Source organism: Rhincodon typus, chromosome 9 (genome assembly GCF_021869965.1).
Source record: "Rhincodon typus isolate 14 chromosome 9, sRhiTyp1.1, whole genome shotgun sequence".
In the NCBI taxonomy this organism is placed as follows: domain Eukaryota; kingdom Metazoa; phylum Chordata; class Chondrichthyes; order Orectolobiformes; family Rhincodontidae; genus Rhincodon; species Rhincodon typus.
In genome coordinates, this window is record NC_063340.1 from 23,459,260 (window position 1) to 23,481,020 (window position 21,761).

Consider the following 21,761-nt stretch of genomic DNA (forward strand, 5'->3'; position numbering starts at 1 on the left):
TCCTATTCACATACCTGTCCAAATGTCTTTTAAATGTTGTAACCATACCTACATCTACTTTTTTACTATTTTATTTGACCTGAAAGTGAATTTGAGTCAAGCGTTGATTACTCATTGTATGAAGAAGTACTTCCTCATATCATTTTAAATTTACCAAATACAGGTTTCAATCTGACCCATTGTTTAAATTTTACTTTATATAACATTACAGATTAATATTTTCATTTCCTTCACTATTTTATACAAGCATGCAAATTAGAAGCAGAGTAGGCCTGCTCCACCATTTGATAATATCACAACTAATCTGCTTGGAGAAACTGGAGCTGTTTTAATTTGAGGATGTTTGGATTGAGGGTGATCTGAGTAATTTGTTCAGGAATTCTGTCTGTTCGGGTTCAGGTTATGTCTAAGTATGACAGACGTGGCAGGACTGCAGAGCTTAGATCTCATTCACTAGTTAACACTGTCAATCACATGCTGCTTTCACTACTTGGCATGCAAGGCTGAGATCTCAAACAGCTCTCAGAATACTTACTCAGTGAATCTTCAAAATGGTGGAATCTTGTGCCAAGGATACCTGCAGCTATTAGAACTGGCAAATAGTGATAGTAGTGATCAGCTATAACCTAAAACATTATAAAGCTGTTGGCTCTTTCTGTGATAGAGTGCCAAGTATGCAGCTCAGACGTAAACATGTATTTCATGAATGGCCTGCTGTAGTTTATAACATTTATGAGGCCACTGTGGGCAATAATGGTTAAAGAGTGTGGGGGCATTTGTCACCGTTCACCAAAAGAGATATTCAAGGCCACAAATTAACCCATTGCTGCCATGATAAGAGTTTTGTCAATTATTTTTGTTCTACAACTTATGCATGCTTTCATCCACAGTTCCAAACACGTTGAAGTGAGCTACTCAGAATTTGGAATAAAGTCCACCTTGGTACTCAATGCAACAACTATGTTAAGGTTCTCTGTTTTAGACCCCATTTTTCAACATTGTACTATTATTGTACAATTTGTAGTATGTTCCATCTGAGGTGTTGGTGGGGTTTCATTTTGCTCACAGTGCCTTCCGAGGTGAGCACCACTCAGTGCTTATCTTGCTTTTAGTGCGTGACCAGGCATACATCTATGTATCCAGTAGATAGTGCTCATTGCAGCCATGGTGCAAAGAGTGGAAATTGAATGTGTTGGATCGTCTATGGATCAAGCAAACTGCTTTGTCTTGAATGGTGATGATTGGCATAAATCAGGCTGAAATTATTGCAAGGTATATTTCTGATAAGGGCCACTTCATATCACTGAAAGTAGTAGTATGGAACTATGGATGAAAGCATGCATAAGTTGTGGAACAAAAATAATTGATAAAATTCTTACCATGGCTGCAACGGGCTAATGCACATCAGCGAAAGTAATTTGCAGCCTTGATTGTCTCTTTGGTGAATGGTAATGATGTTTAATAATATTCTGAGTTGAATATCCCATTGTGATGTACCATTTCACAAGCAGCAGAAAATATAAGATGTAGTATTATGATATACGATGATTAAATTACAGTCATTTGAGTAAGATTGAAGATATCTGTGTGTACTTTATTTGTCAAGAGCTTAGCAGAAAGCAATTGCTAATCATCTCAAAGCAACTGAAAGTTGCAGTACATTCTTGTTCTTGTTTTCCTGTGCTAAATATTTTAAAGGTAGGAACTGAATTGAAATTGTGGGAAAGATTAGTCTAAAATCCCTAGGCCCTGATCTGCTCAATCCAATCACTTACAACAATAATCATTCAGTTTGCTTCAAAAACATAAACTAAATGTGATGTTTGCCTCTCAGTTAACTAAACATGGTTCTGTGTGTTTCCATAAATTTCCAGTTTTCAAGCTAAACAACATCCTGAATATTTTCCCAATGTTGACAATGCTACACATTACAACTGACTAGACCACAAAACAAGGATACAAGTACACAGCACAATATCATAAAAATAGAGGTAGGCGATTTGGCCCCTCAAGGCTGCTCTGCCTTCAGTAGGATCATGGCTGATCCAGCAACATTCCTCACATCCACTTTCCTGCCTTTTCCCTGTCCCTTGATTCCCCTGCTCATTATGACTCTATCTCAACCTTAAATATACATAGGGAGTCTGTCGCCACAGATCTCTGTGGTAAAAACTTTCAAATAGTCAGAAGTTGTGAGAGAAGAAATTCCTCCTCATCTCAGTCTTAAATTAGCACCCTGTAATTTTGAAACTATGTCCTGTGGCATCGAAGAAGAGCCGGCCAACAACTATCCCTCAACAATACCACAAACCAGATGATCAGCTCAGTTATTTCATTGCACTTTCTGGGAGCTTACTGTGTTTCAGTTGACTGCTGCAATTCCTACATTACAGCGGTAACTATGGGGGAGCATTTTATGGAGACGCCTGAGGCTGCTGGAGAGACCTGCATTTCCCATTCAGGAATGGCCCACTAAATAATGAGCCAATCAGGCAACTGGAAGAGTGCCAATAGACCAAGGTCATGAAGTCCCAGCCATGAGGATTGCTGACTAATCAGAGATTTACACTTGGTTTGCACCGTAGTACCTTGTAGATGTAGTTGCTGCTGACAGATCGACACTAGGGAAGGCCCAGGACCATAGAACAATCCATCCCAGAGTTAGGTAATTGTGAGAGGGGTTTCATTATAACAAAGGTGGTGGGAGTGGTGTTTTTGAGGCTTGGTGACGAGGACACAACGTTGGTTTGCTGCGGACCCCCCTTCCCGATGCTCAGTCCCTCATTCAAGTGAAGTCCCTGAGTGACCGCAAGCAGTACTGATATGTTTGCTTCTGCTGCCATATGGAAACAGGCCTGCCCAAAACACCAGCAGCACTGGGAAAAAGCTTTTAGTTGGGCATTAGTTGCCCCTCGAGAGTCTAAGTTGACAACAGGTTGAGAAAACCATCCACAGGTCTTCTAGTCATAGAATTGATTGGGATGGAGGCTGGAAAGTGTTGGGGCTCCACTCACCTCCTTCCTGCATGATTAAATGTCCTCCTTACCACCATGTTCATCATGGGAGAGAGCCACCCTACATTCCAGACATTGTCACTAGCTGCAGAGTGCTCTTTGACATCCTGATGTTGTGAAAGGTGTTTTATAAATGCGCATTTTGTGTTAATGAAGACTGATTTTCTTTCCCCCAAGTTATATTAGTCACTTCAGTTTTCAGCATTGCTTTTGACATTCAATTATTTTAATTTTAATAATCATTTAACACAACAATCTTTTTTAAAGTTATTAAAATCTGATTCCATAGAAAAGATGTTTCCAATAATTGGAATGTGTTTTCTCGATTAGGAAACAAAATATAGTGATACTCCAGCCAACCTGGAAGATGAGTACAACACAACCAGTATTTTAAAACTGTCAGCACAACCTAATAGCAAATGCTGACAAGTCTAAAGAAGTCCTGAATATAGGCCAGTGACATGTATGAACATCATACACACTGACAGAGAACATTAGAAAAGACATTTTAAAGTTTTTCTTAAAAATGCTTATACAACCTCCAAAAGGCTGACAGCTGAAAGGCAGTCTTGATGTGAAAAAGGTTGGTTACGTGGGGACTTTGTAATTTAAACACGCAACTTGTATCAAAAAGAAAAATACAAGATGAAGAGCGTAAAAGGAAAATGCACAGGCATAAAATGTCCCTGGAAATAAATTTTGCTTTAGATAACAAGCCAATAGTTAATTTTTGTTTTAGACCACTGGTACTAGTGCTACTGAGTGCGTAATAACAGCTGACTACAGAGTATATTTATACAAAGCAAATGGAAATCTTGCACCTAGAGTGTCTCAGTCCTTCAATTAAATGTAAACATTTAGAAAAAAACAGTCAAGATGCATAGTTATAAAGAAATGTAACAAAATTTAGATAAAAGGTAATATATTCTAGGTGCTGGCAATATCAAATGGAAAATGCTAGAAATTTTCAGCAGACTGGGCAGCCTCAGTAGAGAGAAAATCAGACCAGATATTCTTCAGTGAAGGCTGTGTCCAAAACTTAACAATAAAATTTATTGGATTAGAATAGAATCATATAATCATAGAATTGTACAATGCAGAAGAAGCCCTACAGCCCATCACATCTGTACTGCCAAAAATATACTATTCTGATGTATACAGAATTGTCAATGAAATTGTCCTTAAAATAAGTCAAGACAGCTAAGGAAAGGAAATTAATGACATAGTGAGATGACAGTGAAAGAAATAAATAGAATTATTTTCTAATGAAAACCTACCATAGGAGCATCTTCAAAATTGGACAGTCATAGAGGGAGAATGTCATTCCCTTAGGAAACATATTAGCAGTTGCTGAAGAGATTTGCCTAAAATTAAATGCCAACCTAGAAATTCAGATGAGCCCACTTTTGGATGCTTAGGGATTAGGTACGTGCCCAAAAATTGCAGTATTGGGCCTTAGGCCTCATTTTAATGGAGCCAGTGAAGCAACAAGAGCAAGTTAACAAATGATCAGGTAACAACAAGCATTTGTTAGATGTAAGAATAACAAAGAACAAAAGCAAAGAACAATACAGCACAGGAACAGGCTCTTAAGCCCTCCAAGTCGGCGCCGAAACTTTTCACCCTTCCATGTTAAAACTGTCTTCACAGGATCCGTATCCCTCTACTCGCTTCCTATTCATGGTATTTGTCCAGATTGCTTCTTGAATGCTGCTATTGTGTCTGCTTCTACCAGCTCCTCTGGCAGCGCATTCCACACACTCATCACCTTTTGTGTGGAAACTGTGCCTTGCACATCTGTTTTAAACTTACCCCCTCGCACCTTGAACCTGTGTCCCCCAGTAATTGACCCCTCCATCTTGGGAAAAAGCCTCAAACTTTCCACCTGTCCATGGCATTCACAATCTTATAAGCTTCTATCAGGTCACCTCTCAACCTCCTGCGTTCCAGCAAAAACAAACCCACTCTATCCAACCTTTCTTCATTGCTAAAATCCTCCATACCGGGCAACATCCTGGTAAACCATTTCTGTACCCTCTACCTTCTAGTAGTGGGGTGACCAGAACTGTATGCAAGATTTCAAGTGTGGCCTAACTAAAGTTCTATAAAGGCACGGTATAACTTGTCTATCCTTATTGCCTATGGTCCTTCCAATGAAGGCAAGCATGCCATTGGTCTTTTTTACTACTTTATTTACCTGTGCCGCCACCTTCAGTGATCTGTGGACCTGCACACCCAAATCTGTCTGTATATCAATACATCTAAGGGTTCTGCCATTCACTGTATAATTTCCACCTGTACTTGACCTTCCAAACTACATCACTTCACATTTGTCCAGGTTAAACTCCATCTGCCATTTTTCTGCCCATGCCTCCAACAGATCTATATCCTGCTGTATCCTCTGACAATCTTCATCACTATCCATAACTCTACCAATCTTTGTATCGTCTGCAAACTTACTAATTAGACCAGCTACATTTTCCTCGAAATCACTTATGTAGATCACAAACTCCAAAGGTCCCACACTGTTCCCTATGGAACACCACTAGTCACAGCTCTTCAATCCAAAAGCAAATTACCACCACTATCCTGTGTCTCCTAAGACTAAGCCAGTTCTATATCCATCTTGCCAGCTCATCCCAGATACTATGTGACTTTTGTACCAGTCAGTCATGAGGAATGTTGTCAAAGGCTTTACTGAAGTCCATGTAGACAGCATCAACCACTTTTTCCTCATCAATCATCTTCATCACCTCATCAAAATATTTGATCAAGTTAGTGAGGCATGACCTCCTTCAGTCCATTTGCTTCTAAATGCTTATAGATCTTGTCCCTGAGAATCTTTTCCAATAATTTCACTACCACTGACGTGAGGCTCACAGGTTTGTAATTTCCTGGATTATCCCTGTCACCCTTTTTAAACAATGGGACAATATTGGCTATTCTCCAGTCCTCTGGGACCTCACCTGGGGACTTATCTATCTTAATACTTTTTAAAACGCACAACATCCCTTCCTTTTTAATAGCAACTTGGCTTAGAAATTTGATACTCCCTTTCCTGAGATCATCCTCCACCAATTCTTTCTCTTTGGTGAATACTGATACAAAATATTCATTTAAGACCTCATCTACCTCTTCTGACTCCACACATACATTCCCTACTAGGAAATAGGAAGAGAACACTTTCCCTGCTTCACTTAAGCATATTTTAAACGCACAGGCTAAGGCAGGTTTCTCAATTCAGGAAATGTTCCCATACTGTAGACCCACTCCAGTGAAAAATGGTCCATTACACCCAGTTTTACTGAGCCAGGCTTACCAGCACAATTCCTCAGCACCATCCCTTCCCCTGGAAGCAGATCAGAGACATCAATAGGGCATCCAAGTGCCAAAGTAGACTGGTTAGAAGGCCCACCTCAGCTTTCTGGAATTTTGTCCTGGTTGTATTAAACTACTAAATTTTAAGCCCTCTAACTCTTTGAACCCATCACACTCTATCCGCTCCCCATTCCAGCTCCATTCCAATCATAGCCTCCATGACACCTCAAAAATCTCTCACCCATCTCCATCACTTTTTGTAGCTCCATGCTAACTGAATGCCAACTTGTACTATTAATGGCTCACATATTAACCATGCAATCTAATGCCAACTCATCCATTGCCCTTGGCCTCTTGTAGCCCTCACGCAAACTCACCATCTATCTATTGTATAAACAGATGTCAGAATCCATGTTGAGATAGTAAACTAAAGCTCTAAAATGATAATATGGCCTCCACTATCTCAAAAAGACAGTCATGACAGCACAGCCAAGTTTAATCTCTTCAAGTGGACAAATCACATCCCAGAATGAAATCTGACCTGTTTGATCATATTTTGTTCTTCTTTTAAAATATTAATGTAAGTTGACCTTCTTTGAAACATAAATACATTAGACTGCGTATTTGTTTTTAACAATAAGTCAGAAGTTTATTTGTGAAAAGAAATAAAAAATAAAATAAAACAAAATAAAACAAGCTATCTACATATAACACAACTTTAACTTTCAATACTTCGCAAATCAAGCTCCCATCTACTCCCAGAAGTATCTTATTGCAGTTACTCAAAACGTAGAGAAATTCCTTCCCTTTCAAATCTGTAAGTTTGATAGAACTGCTTCTTCTCAGTTCCTGCCCTATGAGATGTGAAGCATTCCTTGTAAATTCCCACCACTGAGATCTTAGACGTGCTCAGCTTTGAAAATGCATGCAGGTTTCTAACCAAATACTCCTGGTCTGAAAGTTTCATGAACTGTACTGTTTCACTTATGTAGCTTATTTTCTCAACTGCCATGAACAATGTCCTTTTTCTTCTGGGAGTGCTTATGCTTGCTTCTGATCCCAGTCAGGTTCCCTTCAAACTGAACCCAAAAACTTTCAAACTTTTTTTTAGAAAATGCTCATCTTAGACTTTACTAAAGTAATGGCTTGATGTTTTCTCTTTCTGGCTGTAAACTCCCATAATATGAAGAAATCTCCATTAACACTTCAGGAGGCACAAACCAGTTTAAAATGATGGTTTAGAAAAGACACTACTAGTTAATTTTTAAATCCATTCACAAAAATAGAACAACACCCCTGTGCTACTAGTTTAAAATCCAAACTCTAATATGAAATATTTATATATATATATATATAAATATCCCACACCTTTCATCAAAATCAAAATTAAAATTGTTTTACCTGTTGTTTGTCTTAAAGGATTTGTTTCCTTTAGACTTGTGGGGTATTAAAAGCACACTGTATGATACTACTAATGAAAGTGTAAATTTATTTTATAGCACAATTTCTATTCGCATACTTCAGAGTGAATGGGTCTTTCTTTCCCTCCATTTTGGAAGAAGCACCACACTAATAATCTTCCAGGATAGAATTTGAGCAGTTCATAAATTCCAAATATTAATTTGATTTGAAAATTATGTCAGCCATATGTGGCTGAATCTTACATTTTTTGGCTAAGTCCAAGTTGTGTTGAGTCTTTTGCATGGTTCATCACTGTGAGGTTTAGCAAGTTTTCTCGCTGTCTTTCCAAACCCACCTCATTAATTACCTCAATAAATTATGGCATCTCTTAAATTCAATTTCCTTCCAATCTTGCTTTACCCAGAGCAACTTGTCATTGAGTGGATATCCCACAATTCACTCCCACCCCTTGTGCCCACACCATCTTTAAAATGTGTGGGAGCTGTGCACCCAAACAAGCACTGTCAGTTTGGAACTGTTCTGCACATGGCTAACATTTGCCCCGAATATGACTGACAGGGGAAATTGGCAGCTCACTTTGTGAACAGGGTCCCGGACATCATACTGGGATTTCCTCCTCAACCAGGACCAGCAGTTGAGGCCATGGCACCAGAACATACCAGCCTGGTCTGAGGCTACCACCCTGGTTAAAGCACTCGCAGCTATCTGGAGGAATGCACAGTATTGTCAGAAGAAGGCCAATGTCCTCCTCTACTCCAGTAACATAAGTGCCACCATCTTCTGTCCCATATCTTACACTTATTCCATCTTTGCTAATGTACTCACCTCTGACCAAGGTCCTTGTTCTACCACTCTCACTATTCCCTGCAAAATCATCCCCACCAGCCCTCACCCACCCTGATCCCAGATGCCACTAATCCTGCATAACCTCTGTGCGGCCTATTCAAGTGCTCAGAACACCTCCCAACCTGTATCAATAGTAATAACAATACCAGGCGCTTTCATCTCCAGCAATATCCCCCATGAGGAAAACAGCTCACAATATGGCAGAAAGAGTCAAGATGGATGGTGTGCTGCCCAAGCTAACGAGAGAGGATCCTGACTCTGACCACCCCAAGCCTAAACAGTTCTTGACTTACTGTGCCAGAAACCTCTGAGCAAAAACCAGCTCCTGAATTCGACTGAGGTCTGCTGGCAACTATGATAAGCTTCCTGGCTTTGTATCTGTACGAAACAGTGCATCAATACAGCAATAATAAGAGGCTAGTATTCCTGGCTTTCTTTTGAAGATCACAACAGAGTAAGTCTCCTGAATTGGGCGAGTCCACTCCGACCACCTTTCTTTCTTTCATTCTTTTGTCTCTTTTTTTTCTTTTCTTTTTCTTTTTACTTTTTTTTAGCTTGTTTTTTTCACCTTACCTTCTGGAGAGATCTCCAGTTGTGGAGGCAGCAGCGACTGTGTGCCTGGAGTCGGTCTTTGACACAGAACAGCTGGTATGACGCTGCCGCGGCTTCTTTGAGGTCCGCAGCATGGAAGTGGCTTGGGGTTCGGTGTTGTACCAGATCAGGATTCAGGCGATCTGCAGGGAGGAGGCTGGTGAGACCGGATGGTGGTTAGTGGCAAGTTGTCTGGTGAGCTGGACTAGACTCTAGCAGTCAGTGGCAACATGGCATCAGGGAGGAGTGCATGCCCAGTGCAGGGGAGAGATTGAGCCCAGTGCTAGGGAGATATCAAGCCCAGTGTGAGCAGGAGAGAGTGAGCACAGTGCAGAGCAGATTGAGCTCTCATGGGGTTTCCAAGGCCTTGTGGGAAAGCCAAGCGCTGAGCATCTGCAGGCCCATGGCTAAAGAAGGGCTATAATTCTTTATTTTTTTGACTTTATACTAAGAAAGACTGTATTGTTTAAATTTTAGCTTATTTCTTTATTTATCTACTTTGTATCTAACATTTTGTACCTAGGCACCTTTGTACCTAAGATGGCACTGGGAATAGCAACTTTGTAAACTTTTCACTGTACTCCTTTACCCTGTTACTTGAGTACGCGTGACAACTTAATTCTAATTCTAATTCTGGCTGCGGGAGCAAAGCATAAAAAGGCAGGGATGCTATGAGCATCCAGGTAAGGTCAAAGTGAGTGAGTGCTACGACAGAGAGGCAAAGATCCTGGATATGCAACCTGGTGTAGCCCTGGGTCTGTGTCCCTGAGCGCACAGAGTCCTTGCAGAGGCATTACATATAGTTGCTTCAAAATGTAGCACTGAACTGCAGAATTGTCCTGTAAGTGAATTGGAAAGTGCTATGGGGATTCTTAGAAATTGGCACATGTCAGATGTTGGTGATGGTAGACATAGAGTGCAGGTGGCTGGTGCCTGTAGAGCATGATCTGTGATGTTAATGTCTGGTTTTCAACATGGAGGTCATTCTGTTCCTTGTTGAGTTTTCGTGAAGTCAAGCTGTCTTGACAAGTTTGGTAAGATAGGAGGCTGAATATTAACAAGGCAAGATGTGCCATGAACAAGGTTTAACAAACATTCATCCCAGTCTATTGGCAACTCATCACTGCCTTGCAAGAATCTCGGCATGCCACTTGTGAAAAGGTGTCACAAGTTGCTCTCAGCATCAAGATAAGTTTTGCTGCAATTTGTCATTCAATTCTGTGATACATTTCACTCAGCCCCTGTCACTCAGAGTCCTATCAGATTCTGCCCGTGGAATGAAAAAGCTATAGCTGCATTTATTTCAGGTATTGTTATGCACTACAGCATTAACTCTAAATGGAAGTATGCAAGAAGAGAATGCTTTGCTTCATAACCAAGCTGTTAAAATCAGTGCTATGTATTGCAAAATTACACAAGGATTTCTAACCCAATTCAGTTGAAGGGACCAAGTTGGGGATGGACCTTTATTTCAGAACATTTAGCCTTGCTTCTCTGTTCTCACTGGCTACCCTATTAACAGCACATTTCCAGTGACTCGCGTGCACATCATTTTATTAGCTTTTTTTTTAATAGGATGTGAGTGTCACTGGCTAGGCCTGCATTTATTGCGCACCCCTAATTGCCCTCAGTGACTTGCTAGACCATTTCAGAGGGCAGTTAAGAGTCAGTCATGTTGCTGTAGGTCTGAAATCAAATGTAGGCCCTATCAGTTAAGGATAACAAATTTACTTCTCTAAAGGACATTTGTGAATCAGATGAGTATTTTTGACAATTGACAACGATTACAGGTTACCATTAGGCTAATTTATAATTCCAGATTATTTTAAACTGAACTAAAATTTCACCATCAACAATGATGGAATTCAATCCATACACGCAATAAATGAGCCAGGGATTCTAGATTTCAAGGTCAGTGATATTACCGCTCTTCTACCATCTCCGCAAATAAAGTAACTGTTAGGCCCCAAACCTGGCTCTGCAAAACCCAACCTGGGAGCACATGGCCCAGAAGGTAGGATTTTCAATCCAATTTGGGGGCATTCCTTGGGAAGCAGGCAGGTGACTCTAAAATGAGAGTGGGGGCTGCTAGCTGCAGATTTGGACTGGACGCAAGGCCTACCTCTGCACAACAACATAGCACTGCTATTCAATAAAAAGAGAATTAAACCAGAAACATCCCCAGCCCTCACCCGATACACCCATTCCCCCTACACACTCTCTGCTGCATTCATACCAGGTTAGAAGTCACATGATACCAGTTTATAGTCCAACAGGTTTATTTGAAATCACAAGCTTTTGGTTTGCCACTCCTTCATCTGAAGTGCTTGTGACTTCTGACTTTGTCCACCCCCGTCCAAGACCGGCATCTCTACACCACTCATACCAAGCCCATGCCACATCACTCCACTCATACCAAGCCCTTTGTAGTCTCTATGCTAACCCGCACCACCATACCCACCCCCCTTTATGTTAACATAGAGCCAACTGAACCAAACTGATGGTCCCCATCCACCACCCTTTGCCTCCCTCAAATATTGAATTGAATATCCTTTATTGCCACATGTATTCAATATAAAATACAGTGAAAAGTGTGCACTGTCGCTTATACGTAAGCGCCATTCACAAAATAAAATAAAAAATAACTTAAAGAGAGTCCAACCTTTCTTTCTTTGCTGCTACAGCAAACTGCTGCCAGAGTCCCCTTCCAGGCTACACCAGCCCTTGCCATAGAACCCACTATAGGCAAACCTGAGGATTCAGGCAAACATATTGTATGACTATTGATTATGTCACTATTTAAAGGAAAAGTAATGGATTAAAAAAAAATGAATACACTCAAAATTGATCACTAATCACTTGTGAAAACAAATATTTGTATTCTAAGTTGCTTGACAACTTTAACAGCTCTAATGACAATTTCTACAGTTTTGACAGTTACTTTTATTTATTCATTTTTTTGGGATGGGGGCATCGCTGGCTGAGCCAGCATTTCTTGCCCATCCCTAGCTGCCCTTGAGAAGGTGGCGGTGAGGTGCCTTCTTGAACCGCTGCAGTCCACCTGCTGTGGGTTGACCCACAATGCCATTAGTGAGGAAATTCCAGGATTTTGACTCAGCAACAGTGAAGGAACGGCGATATATTTCCAAGTCAGGATGCTGAGTGGCTTGGAGGGGAATTTGAAGGTGGTGATGTTCCCATGTATGTGCTGCCCTTGTCCTTCTAGATGGAAGTGGTCGTCGGTTTGGAAGGTGCTGTCGGAGGATCTTTGGTAAAAATTTCTGCAGTGCATCTTGTAGATTGTACACACTGCTGCTACTGAGCATCGGTGGTAGAGGGAGTGGATCCTTGTGGATGTAATGCCAATCACGTGGACTGCTTTGTCCTGGATAGTGTCAAGCTTCTTGAGTGTTGTTGGGGCTGCACTCCTCCAGGTAAGTGGGGCATATTCCATCACACTCCTGACTTATGCCTTGCAGATGGTGGACACGTTTTGGGAAGTCATGAGGTGAGGTACTCGCCGCAGTATTCCCAGTCTCTAGCCTGATCTTGTAGCCACTGTGTTTACATGATGAGTCCAGTTAAGTTTCTGGACAATGATAACACCGAGGATGTTGATAATGGGGGATTCAGTAATGGTAATGCCATTGAACGTCAAGGGGCGGTGGTTAGATTGTCTCTTATTGGTGATGGTCATAGTCTGCCATTTGTGTGGCATGAATGTTATTTGCCACTTGTCAGCCCAAGCCTGGATATTGTCCAGATCTTGTTGCATTTGGACATGGACTGCTTTAGTGCCTGAGTCATCGCGAATGGTGCTGAACATTGTGTAATCATTGGCGAACATCCCCACTTCTGAGTTAATGATGGAGGGAAGGTTATTGATGAAGCAGCTGAAGATGGTTGAGCCTAGGACACTACCCTGAGGAACTCATGCAGAGATGTCCTGGAGCTGAGATGACTGACCTCCAACAATCACGGCCATCTTCCTATGTGTCAGGTATGACTCCAACCATTGGAGAGTTTGCCCCCTGATACCCATTGATTCCAGTTTTTCTAGGGCTCCTTGATGCCACACTTGGTTGAATACAGCCTTGATATCAAGGTCTGTCACTCTCATCTCTGGAATTCAGCTCTTTTGTCCGTGTTTGAACCAAGACTGTAATGAGGTCAGGAGCTGAGTGGCCCTGGCAGAACACAAACTGGGCGTCACTGAGCAGGTTATTTCTGAACAGGTGCTGCTTGATAGCACTGTTGATGATAACTTCCATCACTTTACTGAAAGTGATTGAAAGTAGACTGATGGGGCAGTAATTGGCCGAGTTGGATTTGTCCTGTTTTTTACGTACAGGACATACTTTGGTAATTTTCCACATTGCCAGGTAGATACCAGTGTTGTAACCATACTGGAAGAACTTGGCTAAGGGAGCGGTAAGTTCTGGAGCGCAAGTCTTCAGTACTATTGCTGGAATGTTGTAGGGGCCCTTAGCCTTTGTAGTATCCAGTGCCTCTAACCGTTTCTTGATATCATGTGGAGTGAATCGTATTGGCTGAAGTCTGGTATCTGTAATGCTGGGGACCACTGGAGGAGGCCAAGATGGATCATCCACTCGGCATTTCTGGCTGAAGATTACTGTGAAATCTTCAGTCTTATCTTATGCACTGATGTGTTGGGCTCTTCCATCATTGAGGATGGGGATATTTGTGGAGACTGCTCCTCCAGTAAGTTGTTTAATTGTCCACCACTATTCATGGCTAGGTGTGGCAGGATTGAAGAGCTTAGATCTGACCCATTCGTTGTGGGATCGCTTTGCTCTGTCTATCACTTGCTGCTTATGTTGTTTGGCATGCAAGTAATCCTATTTGGTGGCTTCACCAGGTTGACACCTCATCTTCATATACGCCTGATGCTGCTCCTGGCATGCACTCCTACACTCTCCATCGAACCAGGGTTGATCCCTGGCTTGGTGGTAATGGTTGAGTGGGGGATATGCTGGGCCATGAGGTTACAGATTGTGCTGGAGTGCCATTCTGCTGCTATTGATGGCCCACAGCACCTCATGGATGCCCAGTCTTGAATTGCCAGACCTGTGCGAAGTCTGTCCCATTTAGTGATAGTGCCACACAACAAGATGGAGCTTATTCTCAATGTGAAGGCGGGACTTTGTCTCCAAAGGACTGTGTGGTGGTCACTCTTTACCGATACTGTCATGAACAGATGCAGCTGTAGTTAGCAGATTAGTAGGGATGAGGTCAAGTATGATTTTCCCTCTTGATAGTTCCCTCCCCACCTGTGGCAGACCCAGTCTAACAGCTGTGTCCTTTAGGACCCAACCAGCTCGATCAATAGTACTGCTGCCAAGCTACTCTTGGTACTGGACATTGAAATCCCCCACCCAGAGTACATTTTGTGCCCTTGCCATCCTCAGTGCTTCCTCTAAGTGTTGTTCAACATGTTCATCAGCCGAGGGAGGATGGTACGTACTAATCAGCAGGAGGTTTCCTTGACAGTTTTACAACTTTGTCAGTTCTTCAACATTTCTTTGATAGCTTTGGTAGTTCCATTGGGTTTATGCACTTTTTAAACTCATTCCTGTCTACTTTTTTGCATGTTGAAGAGTACCTGACCTCTGCCTCCCTCCTGACCTATTGCCAACTGACATGTGAACCCTTCTAAGATATCCTGAAACCATATCCATGGGGTATCTCACCTTTTCAAAGGGGTAACTTGGCTGTACAAAATATATTCACTGAAATAGGTCTGCTTTAGCCTGGTTGCTCTGCGCACCCCAGGTTCCAGACTAATAAAAAACAAAATGGAATTTAACTGGAAAATATTTGACCATTAATTGGCCAACTATCCCCACAAACCACAAAGTCTGGTCTGTCACCAAATTTACTCTTGCAAAAAATCAGAAATGATGCATTTGAGGATGGGGCTTTTAAATTTTGGGTATTTTTGCCATTTTCACTGTGAGAAAGAGCTTCTCCATCGCGACAAAAGTCTGGAATGTGGTGTTCTATAACAACAACTTGCATTTGGACAGCAATGGTTTAAAGTGACTCACAGAAGCATCATTGGAGAAAATTTAACATTGAGCCACAGAAGGAGATATTAGGAAGTGATCAAAAGCATGTTCATTGTGGTAGGTTTTAAGCAGCATTGTACAGGAGGATAGAGGTAGAGAGGTGGAGAGAATGCTAAGGGTTAGAGCCCAGGCAACTGAAGGCATGAATATTAACGGTGGAGTAGTGATGTAAAAGAAGGCAGAGCCAAATCATTCTGTTGCTGAAGCACTGCTGCACACATTAATGTAGCACTCAAGTGTTGAAATGCTTGCTTAAAAAAAGACTGTAACATAGATGCTCAGCTTTGGGCAGTACAGTATGCATGAATATTGTATGAACACGTTTTTTAAAAATGGTAACAAAATGATTTTACTTCTGGTTCAGATACAATTGTTGCAAGCTTCTTGATAAAAGTGGCACTTAAGAGATTAAGAGAGAAACGTCTCATGGTGTTATTGATCACTTAGAAAATGGAACACTGCATGAGAAAGCACATCAAGCTCTTGGCAAGCTTTACAGACAGCAAGACATAGATTACTGTCTGAAAGTTGAGACTGTGGTTACTGACATATTGCTCTGCCACAGCGATTGGTTTCGAGAATCTTCTTGTTGGTCTCAGAATGTGTCAGGACTTGACCATATCAGTGAGTGATCAACTCAGGGCACTGCTTTTCAGATAACTAAGTAAACAGGAAGAGAAAACTAGATGATGTGTGAAACCAAGCTTCTGATTTAATGTGAACCATTTCACACAGGCACAGACCCATTTCACCCTGTGTTTTCTTCTGTAGCTCAGATATCCATTGTAAAACCTGTCATGCTCACCTTGCTAACTTGCATGAGATTATATCCCATTCGGCCTATTATTTCCCAAGTTTAAAGGTACATTTGTTTTCTATTTTGTATAGGTCAACTGAAGCCGTGTCCACTATCCGAGATAGATAGGAAAGATTTGATTGCACAATTCAAAAAACAAGGGGATTTATCCCAAGTATCCTAACCAATTTGGATTCCTCAAAAAATCTCACTTATATAAAAAAAACCTCGGCAATATCACATTGCTATTTGTGGTGAGTTTGCTATAAGCAAATTGATCACGTCATTTCTTACTTTATAACAATGTCTATACTTAGAAATATTTAATTGCTGTAAGGCACTTTGCAGTCACCTGAGGTTATGAAAGATCTTATAAAAATACATGTCTTTCTATCCATTATTAAAACAATAGTTCTCCACATCCACTTCTCTTCCAGTAATTTAAGAAATTTTTGTCTGACTAATGGTCCATCACAAAACAGATGTAAAGTAAATATATTTAACGCTGTAATTTGAAAGAATTCCAAGAACCAGTATTTCAAATTGTGGGTCCTGAGAAAGAGGCCGAGTGGGTTGCAGGTCTTTTCATGGGAAAAGGACTTGCATTTTAATAGTGAAGTTACTTTCCATGACCTAGGGGCATCCCAAAGCAATTAGACTAAATCCAATCTTTGAGTGAAATGCAATTAGAGACGCAGGGACTTTTTGGCCAAGGCATGCAGATTAATTTAGTATCTGTTTGAAAGTCAGAAACTTCACTTCATATCTCCATCATGCATTCATTTTCAACAAAAATTTCTGCCCATGTTAACATTGCCACATGGCATGACCAACAGCGTACCAAAGAACTCTTTGAATGCATCAATTACAGCGTTTGCACTACAAAGAACTGTTAAGATTGGCAGGAAAGGCCTCAAATTAGATTATGTAAGATTATTGTCATATTAGTGCTCCTTTTTGCAAGTTAATATCAACTCTTCATCATCCAGGTTGTTAATTGTAAGGGAAATAATCTGTGCCTACATGGGCAATGAGGATAAAGGATTAAGACTGTGACAGAACCCCTCATGCTACAAGTATCCACTTCTCGGACCATCTCTGATGGGATCTATCATGTGTTTGAAAGCAGCTTTACACAGAGAAACAACAAATTCCATCATCTAGAAGGGTACAATTTGGTGCCATTAGGAGGTGGATGGTAACATGTATTCAAACAAAGGTGGCTTCAATCTGTCAAAAATAAAGCAATTTATATAAAGCAAATGTTATAGGGCAGATTTACAATTTTGAAATGGGACTGTGATCATGTCATAAATATGTCTTTCAGGAAATGTTAAGTCCTTCAGTAATAAATAAGTATATATCTTCAAATAGGAATGAAATGATGCAGAAAAACCTTTAGTAATTCTAAATATATTTTGTGGGCATTCAAGATTCTTGCTGCTCTTACTGCCACCTAATATCTGAAAATGACACGGACTGGATTCTTGTGTGTGTACTCACATTTGCTAGAGGAACAATTTCAATGCAGAACACAGATTTTTAAATTCTCTTCATGCTTGGGGCCACATGTCCATCCACTTGTCCATGAATGTTAATTTGTTATCTCAGTAGCTTAAAAGTGCTTCCCTAAAGATCATGCTTCATCTAATGGAGCAACTCAGTGGCATCAGTCTCAGCAATCAATCTCTCTCCCCTTCCTTTGAGAACAAGCTCTTTTGGAAATTGAGGCTGTGTCTGGATTTGACCAAAGAGTCTAACATTAATTTTGGAACTAAGTTGCCTCATAAACATTCTGGAAAAACTTCGTGCAAGAAACAGAATGAAATGACTGTTCTCTGAAAACACATTGACTTGTAGAACATTGCAACATTTCTTTGACCTAATGTTGAATGTGTTTATCCAAAAAAGTTTCTTACATATTTCACACTTTGTATGATTCTTTCTATATACTTTAACAGTGACCAATCAAATTGGTATCCATCAGTTTATGAAGTGTGAATTCATTAGCAGTGAGGGCAAAAACATTGAGATAACAAGGTGTAAAGCTGGATGAACACAGCAGGCCAAGCAGCATCAGAGGAGCAGGAAGGCTGACGTTTCGGGCCTAGACCCTTTTTGGGTCTGCCTGGCCTGCTGTGTTCATCCAGCTGTACACCGTGTTATCTCAGATTCTCCAGCATCTGCAGTTCCTACTATCTCAGAGCAAAAACATTGTTCGGTTACATGTTTCTTTCTTGCATATATGGGCAGTGCTTATTTTCCTTCAACTGATTAGCTGTCTAGGCCATTTCAGAAGGTCAACCACATTGTTGAAGGTCAGGAGTCACCGTTACACTGGACCAAGGATTGTAGACTTCCTTCCCAAAAGGACATCAGTGAACCAGATGGGCTTTTGCAACAAATTGACGATGGTTACATAGTTGTTATTAGGCTAGCTTTCCCATTTTATAGGATTCAAATTCCACCATTTACCGCACGAGGATTGAACCGATTTCTCCAGAATTTTAACCTGGGACTCTGGGTTACTAGTCCAGTGACATTACCACAACATCTCAATTGTCTGACACAGTTGTTGCCTGAAACAATGTTGTTTACATTTTTTAAGATGACTGAATTTAACTTGATCAATTTGACTGAAGAAATATTCGAAGATATTATTTACTATCATAAAATGTATAAGGAAGTACATACCAATAACCTGATGAGGTCTAACTCCTGCCTTAATACTGATTCTATATCTCCTTACCAAAACCCATTCCAATATTAACCCTGACAAGCCGATTTCCAATATCAATTCTCCAACTTCCATTCCCAATGTCAATACTAACAAAACTACTTCAAATATCAACACTTCATAACCCACTCACAATCTCACTCCCAAACCCACTCCTGATCCCACTCACAAACTGACTCTAGATCCCAATCCCAAACCCACACCTGATCCAATTCCAAAACCCACTACCAAACCCATTCCTGATCCCACTCCAAAACTGATTTACAATCCCATTCCCAAGTCTATTCCCAATCTAATTCCTGAACCCATTCCTGATCTTACTCTTGATCTCATTCCCAATCCATCTCCCAAAATCAACCTTCTCAATTCAACTTTCAAATCAACACTCCAAAGCAATCTTCAATCTCAACCCTCCTCACCTAAATCCAATTATCACCATATTGCACCCAACCACATTCTCAGAATTGAAGTTATGCAGAGAACCTGAAGGACTGTGAAGCCAGAGGAAGTTACAGTGATTTTGAAGCTTAAGTACACTAAGATATTTGAAAACAGGGATGAGAATTTTAAAATTATGGCATAGTCAAACCAGAATACCACTATAGGCCAGCAGAATGTTGGGTGGGCATGATATAATGCGAATTAGAATTCAGATATCAGAGGTGTGCATGAACCTGAGGTTCATCAGATGAAATTGCATACTTTTAGAGCTGTCCAGTGAATATGGATTCCACTTGAGCAATTACAATAGCTGAGTCACAGATCAATATTAATAAAATGAAGTGGCAGGATTATCTGCTTTTGCTGCCATCAAGCTTGGAGGGAGAAGGGGCCAATGATTGATCACCTCATGATCTCATCCCACCACCACAGGTATTAACCCAGCTGTCGGCAGGACTGTCACCTGTGCAGTGTGCATGAAAGCTAAAACCATGCAGCCAGCCAGTTCCCACTAATGGTTGGGGAAGTGGTGATCCTTCGAAAGCACTTAGTGCCTGATTGAGGGAAGGATGGGGTATTCCACCTGAGAGCCATCTCTAACTTTGCCATTGGCCTCTCTACCTTCACTCCCTGTATGTAGTACTCTGCTCCCAACTCCCAACATGACTTATCTGCGGCCTAGTGATCTCATATGACAGCAGCAGCTACTGCCTTCACAGCAGCACTGCTGACCTTAAGAGCTGATGGACTTCTGATAATCTAATAGCCATCGGTAGATCAAACTTCCACCACTGGGCTTCTAATTCCAGGATAAGGGGCCCCTGTGGACTCTCTTACCTGACTGACTTGCAGTTTGATGAACCTTCCCAAAAAAAGGCAGCCGGAGTCTCTCACTTACTCTCCAAAAAGAAAGAAAGACTTAAAGCCACAACAACAGTCCACCCAATGAAACACTTAGGTTGTACAGATAACTGCTTATTTATCCTTGCCACGTTTTTAACTACTTTCATGTCATTCATTCTCTACATTTTTATCTTTCAGTTTGTTTTTTGCCGTGAATGCAAGGAAGAGTACCATGAGGATGAGTGCAAGGGCCTCTCTCTGAGAGAATACATTGAGACCAATCAGGTAAGGGAGTAAATTCCTGGGAAAGCAATACCCTTAAATGCTTTTTGGTGCTGTATTTGCAAACTATTTGTTAACTTTTCTCTGTGAAAAACAACAACTCTGCTTCTGTTTTGTGCCTTTAAGTGTGATGGCTAAATTTATGAAATAGGCTTCTGTGCTGTTCTCAAGCAGGAATTGATGGATATGGTGAGGATGTGCAGGTTCATCTATCATAAGGGACAAATAGATTTTTCTTGTTTCTAAAAAATCTTACGTACTTATTTCAGTCCTGTCATATATACAGTAAAGTAACAAATAAGACCGAGTGGATTACAAAACCATAAATACAATTGGAGAAATCAACTGATGTTACACAACTGCATGAGCATTGAATTGTTTATCAATATCATCTGACCCCTGTGTGGGATTGTGTTTAATAAAGACCAAGATCGATGAGTGGTGAAAATAGCCTGTTGACTGAGCATCCGCAGTGGCACAGTTCGAGGCAGCGATGGAATCCAAAGTACAGTTTTACAGCAGCCTCTTTGATGCACAGTTCTTACATGCATTAAAATTTTGTCAGTATGGTGTCACATAGTTGTATCTATTATACACAAGTTTGTGTGACATCTGTCATGGGGAAACAGGAGATAGTTTAGCAGAGATAGTAGGAACTGCAGATGCTGGAGAATCCGAGACAACAAGGTGCAGGGCTGGATGAACACAGCAGGCCAAGCAGCATCATAGGAGCAGAAAGGCTGACGTTTCGGGCCTAGACCCTTCATCAGAAAAGGGGGAGGGGAAGGGGGTTCTGAAATAAATAGGGAGAGAGTGGGAGGCGGATAGAAGATGGATAGAGGAGAGGATAGGTGGAGAGGAAACAAACAGGTCGAAGAGGCGGGGATGGGGCCAGTAAAGGTGAGTGTAGGTGGGGAGTTAGGGAGGGGATAGGTCAATCCAGGGAGGATGGACAGGTCAAGGGGGCGGGATGAGGTTAGTCGGTAGGAGATGGGAGTGCGGCTTGAGGTGGGAGGAGGGGATAGGTGGGAGGAAGAACAGGTTAGGGAGGCAGGGACGAGCTGGACTGGTTTTGGGATGCGGTAGGGGGAGGGGAGATTTTGAAGCTTGTGAAATCCACATTGATACCATTGGGCTGCAGGGTTCCCAAGCGGAATATGAGTTGCTGTTCCTGCAACCTTCGGGTGGCATCGCTGTGGCACTGCAGGAGGCCCAGGATGGACATGTCGTCTGAGGAATGGGAGGGGGAGTTGAAATGGTTCGCGACTGGGAGGTGCAGTTGTTTGTTGCGAACCGAGCGTAGGTGTTCTGCAAAGCGGTCCCCGAGTCTCCGCTTGGTTTCCCCGATGTAGAGGAAGCCACACCGGGTACAGCGGATGCAG

The 21,761-nt window shown here is 41.4% G+C and overlaps 1 protein-coding gene across 1 annotated transcript in view; it reads left to right on the top strand.

Moving 5' to 3' along the window:
* Positions 1-21,761, top strand: part of prkn (parkin RBR E3 ubiquitin protein ligase) — a 451,923-nt gene that overhangs the window by 388,549 nt on the left and 41,613 nt on the right. The window contains exon 8 of the mRNA XM_048600945.1: positions 20,296-20,382. Coding sequence (XP_048456902.1) covers positions 20,296-20,382 — 87 coding nt within the window. The remainder of the gene's footprint in view (positions 1-20,295; positions 20,383-21,761) is intronic.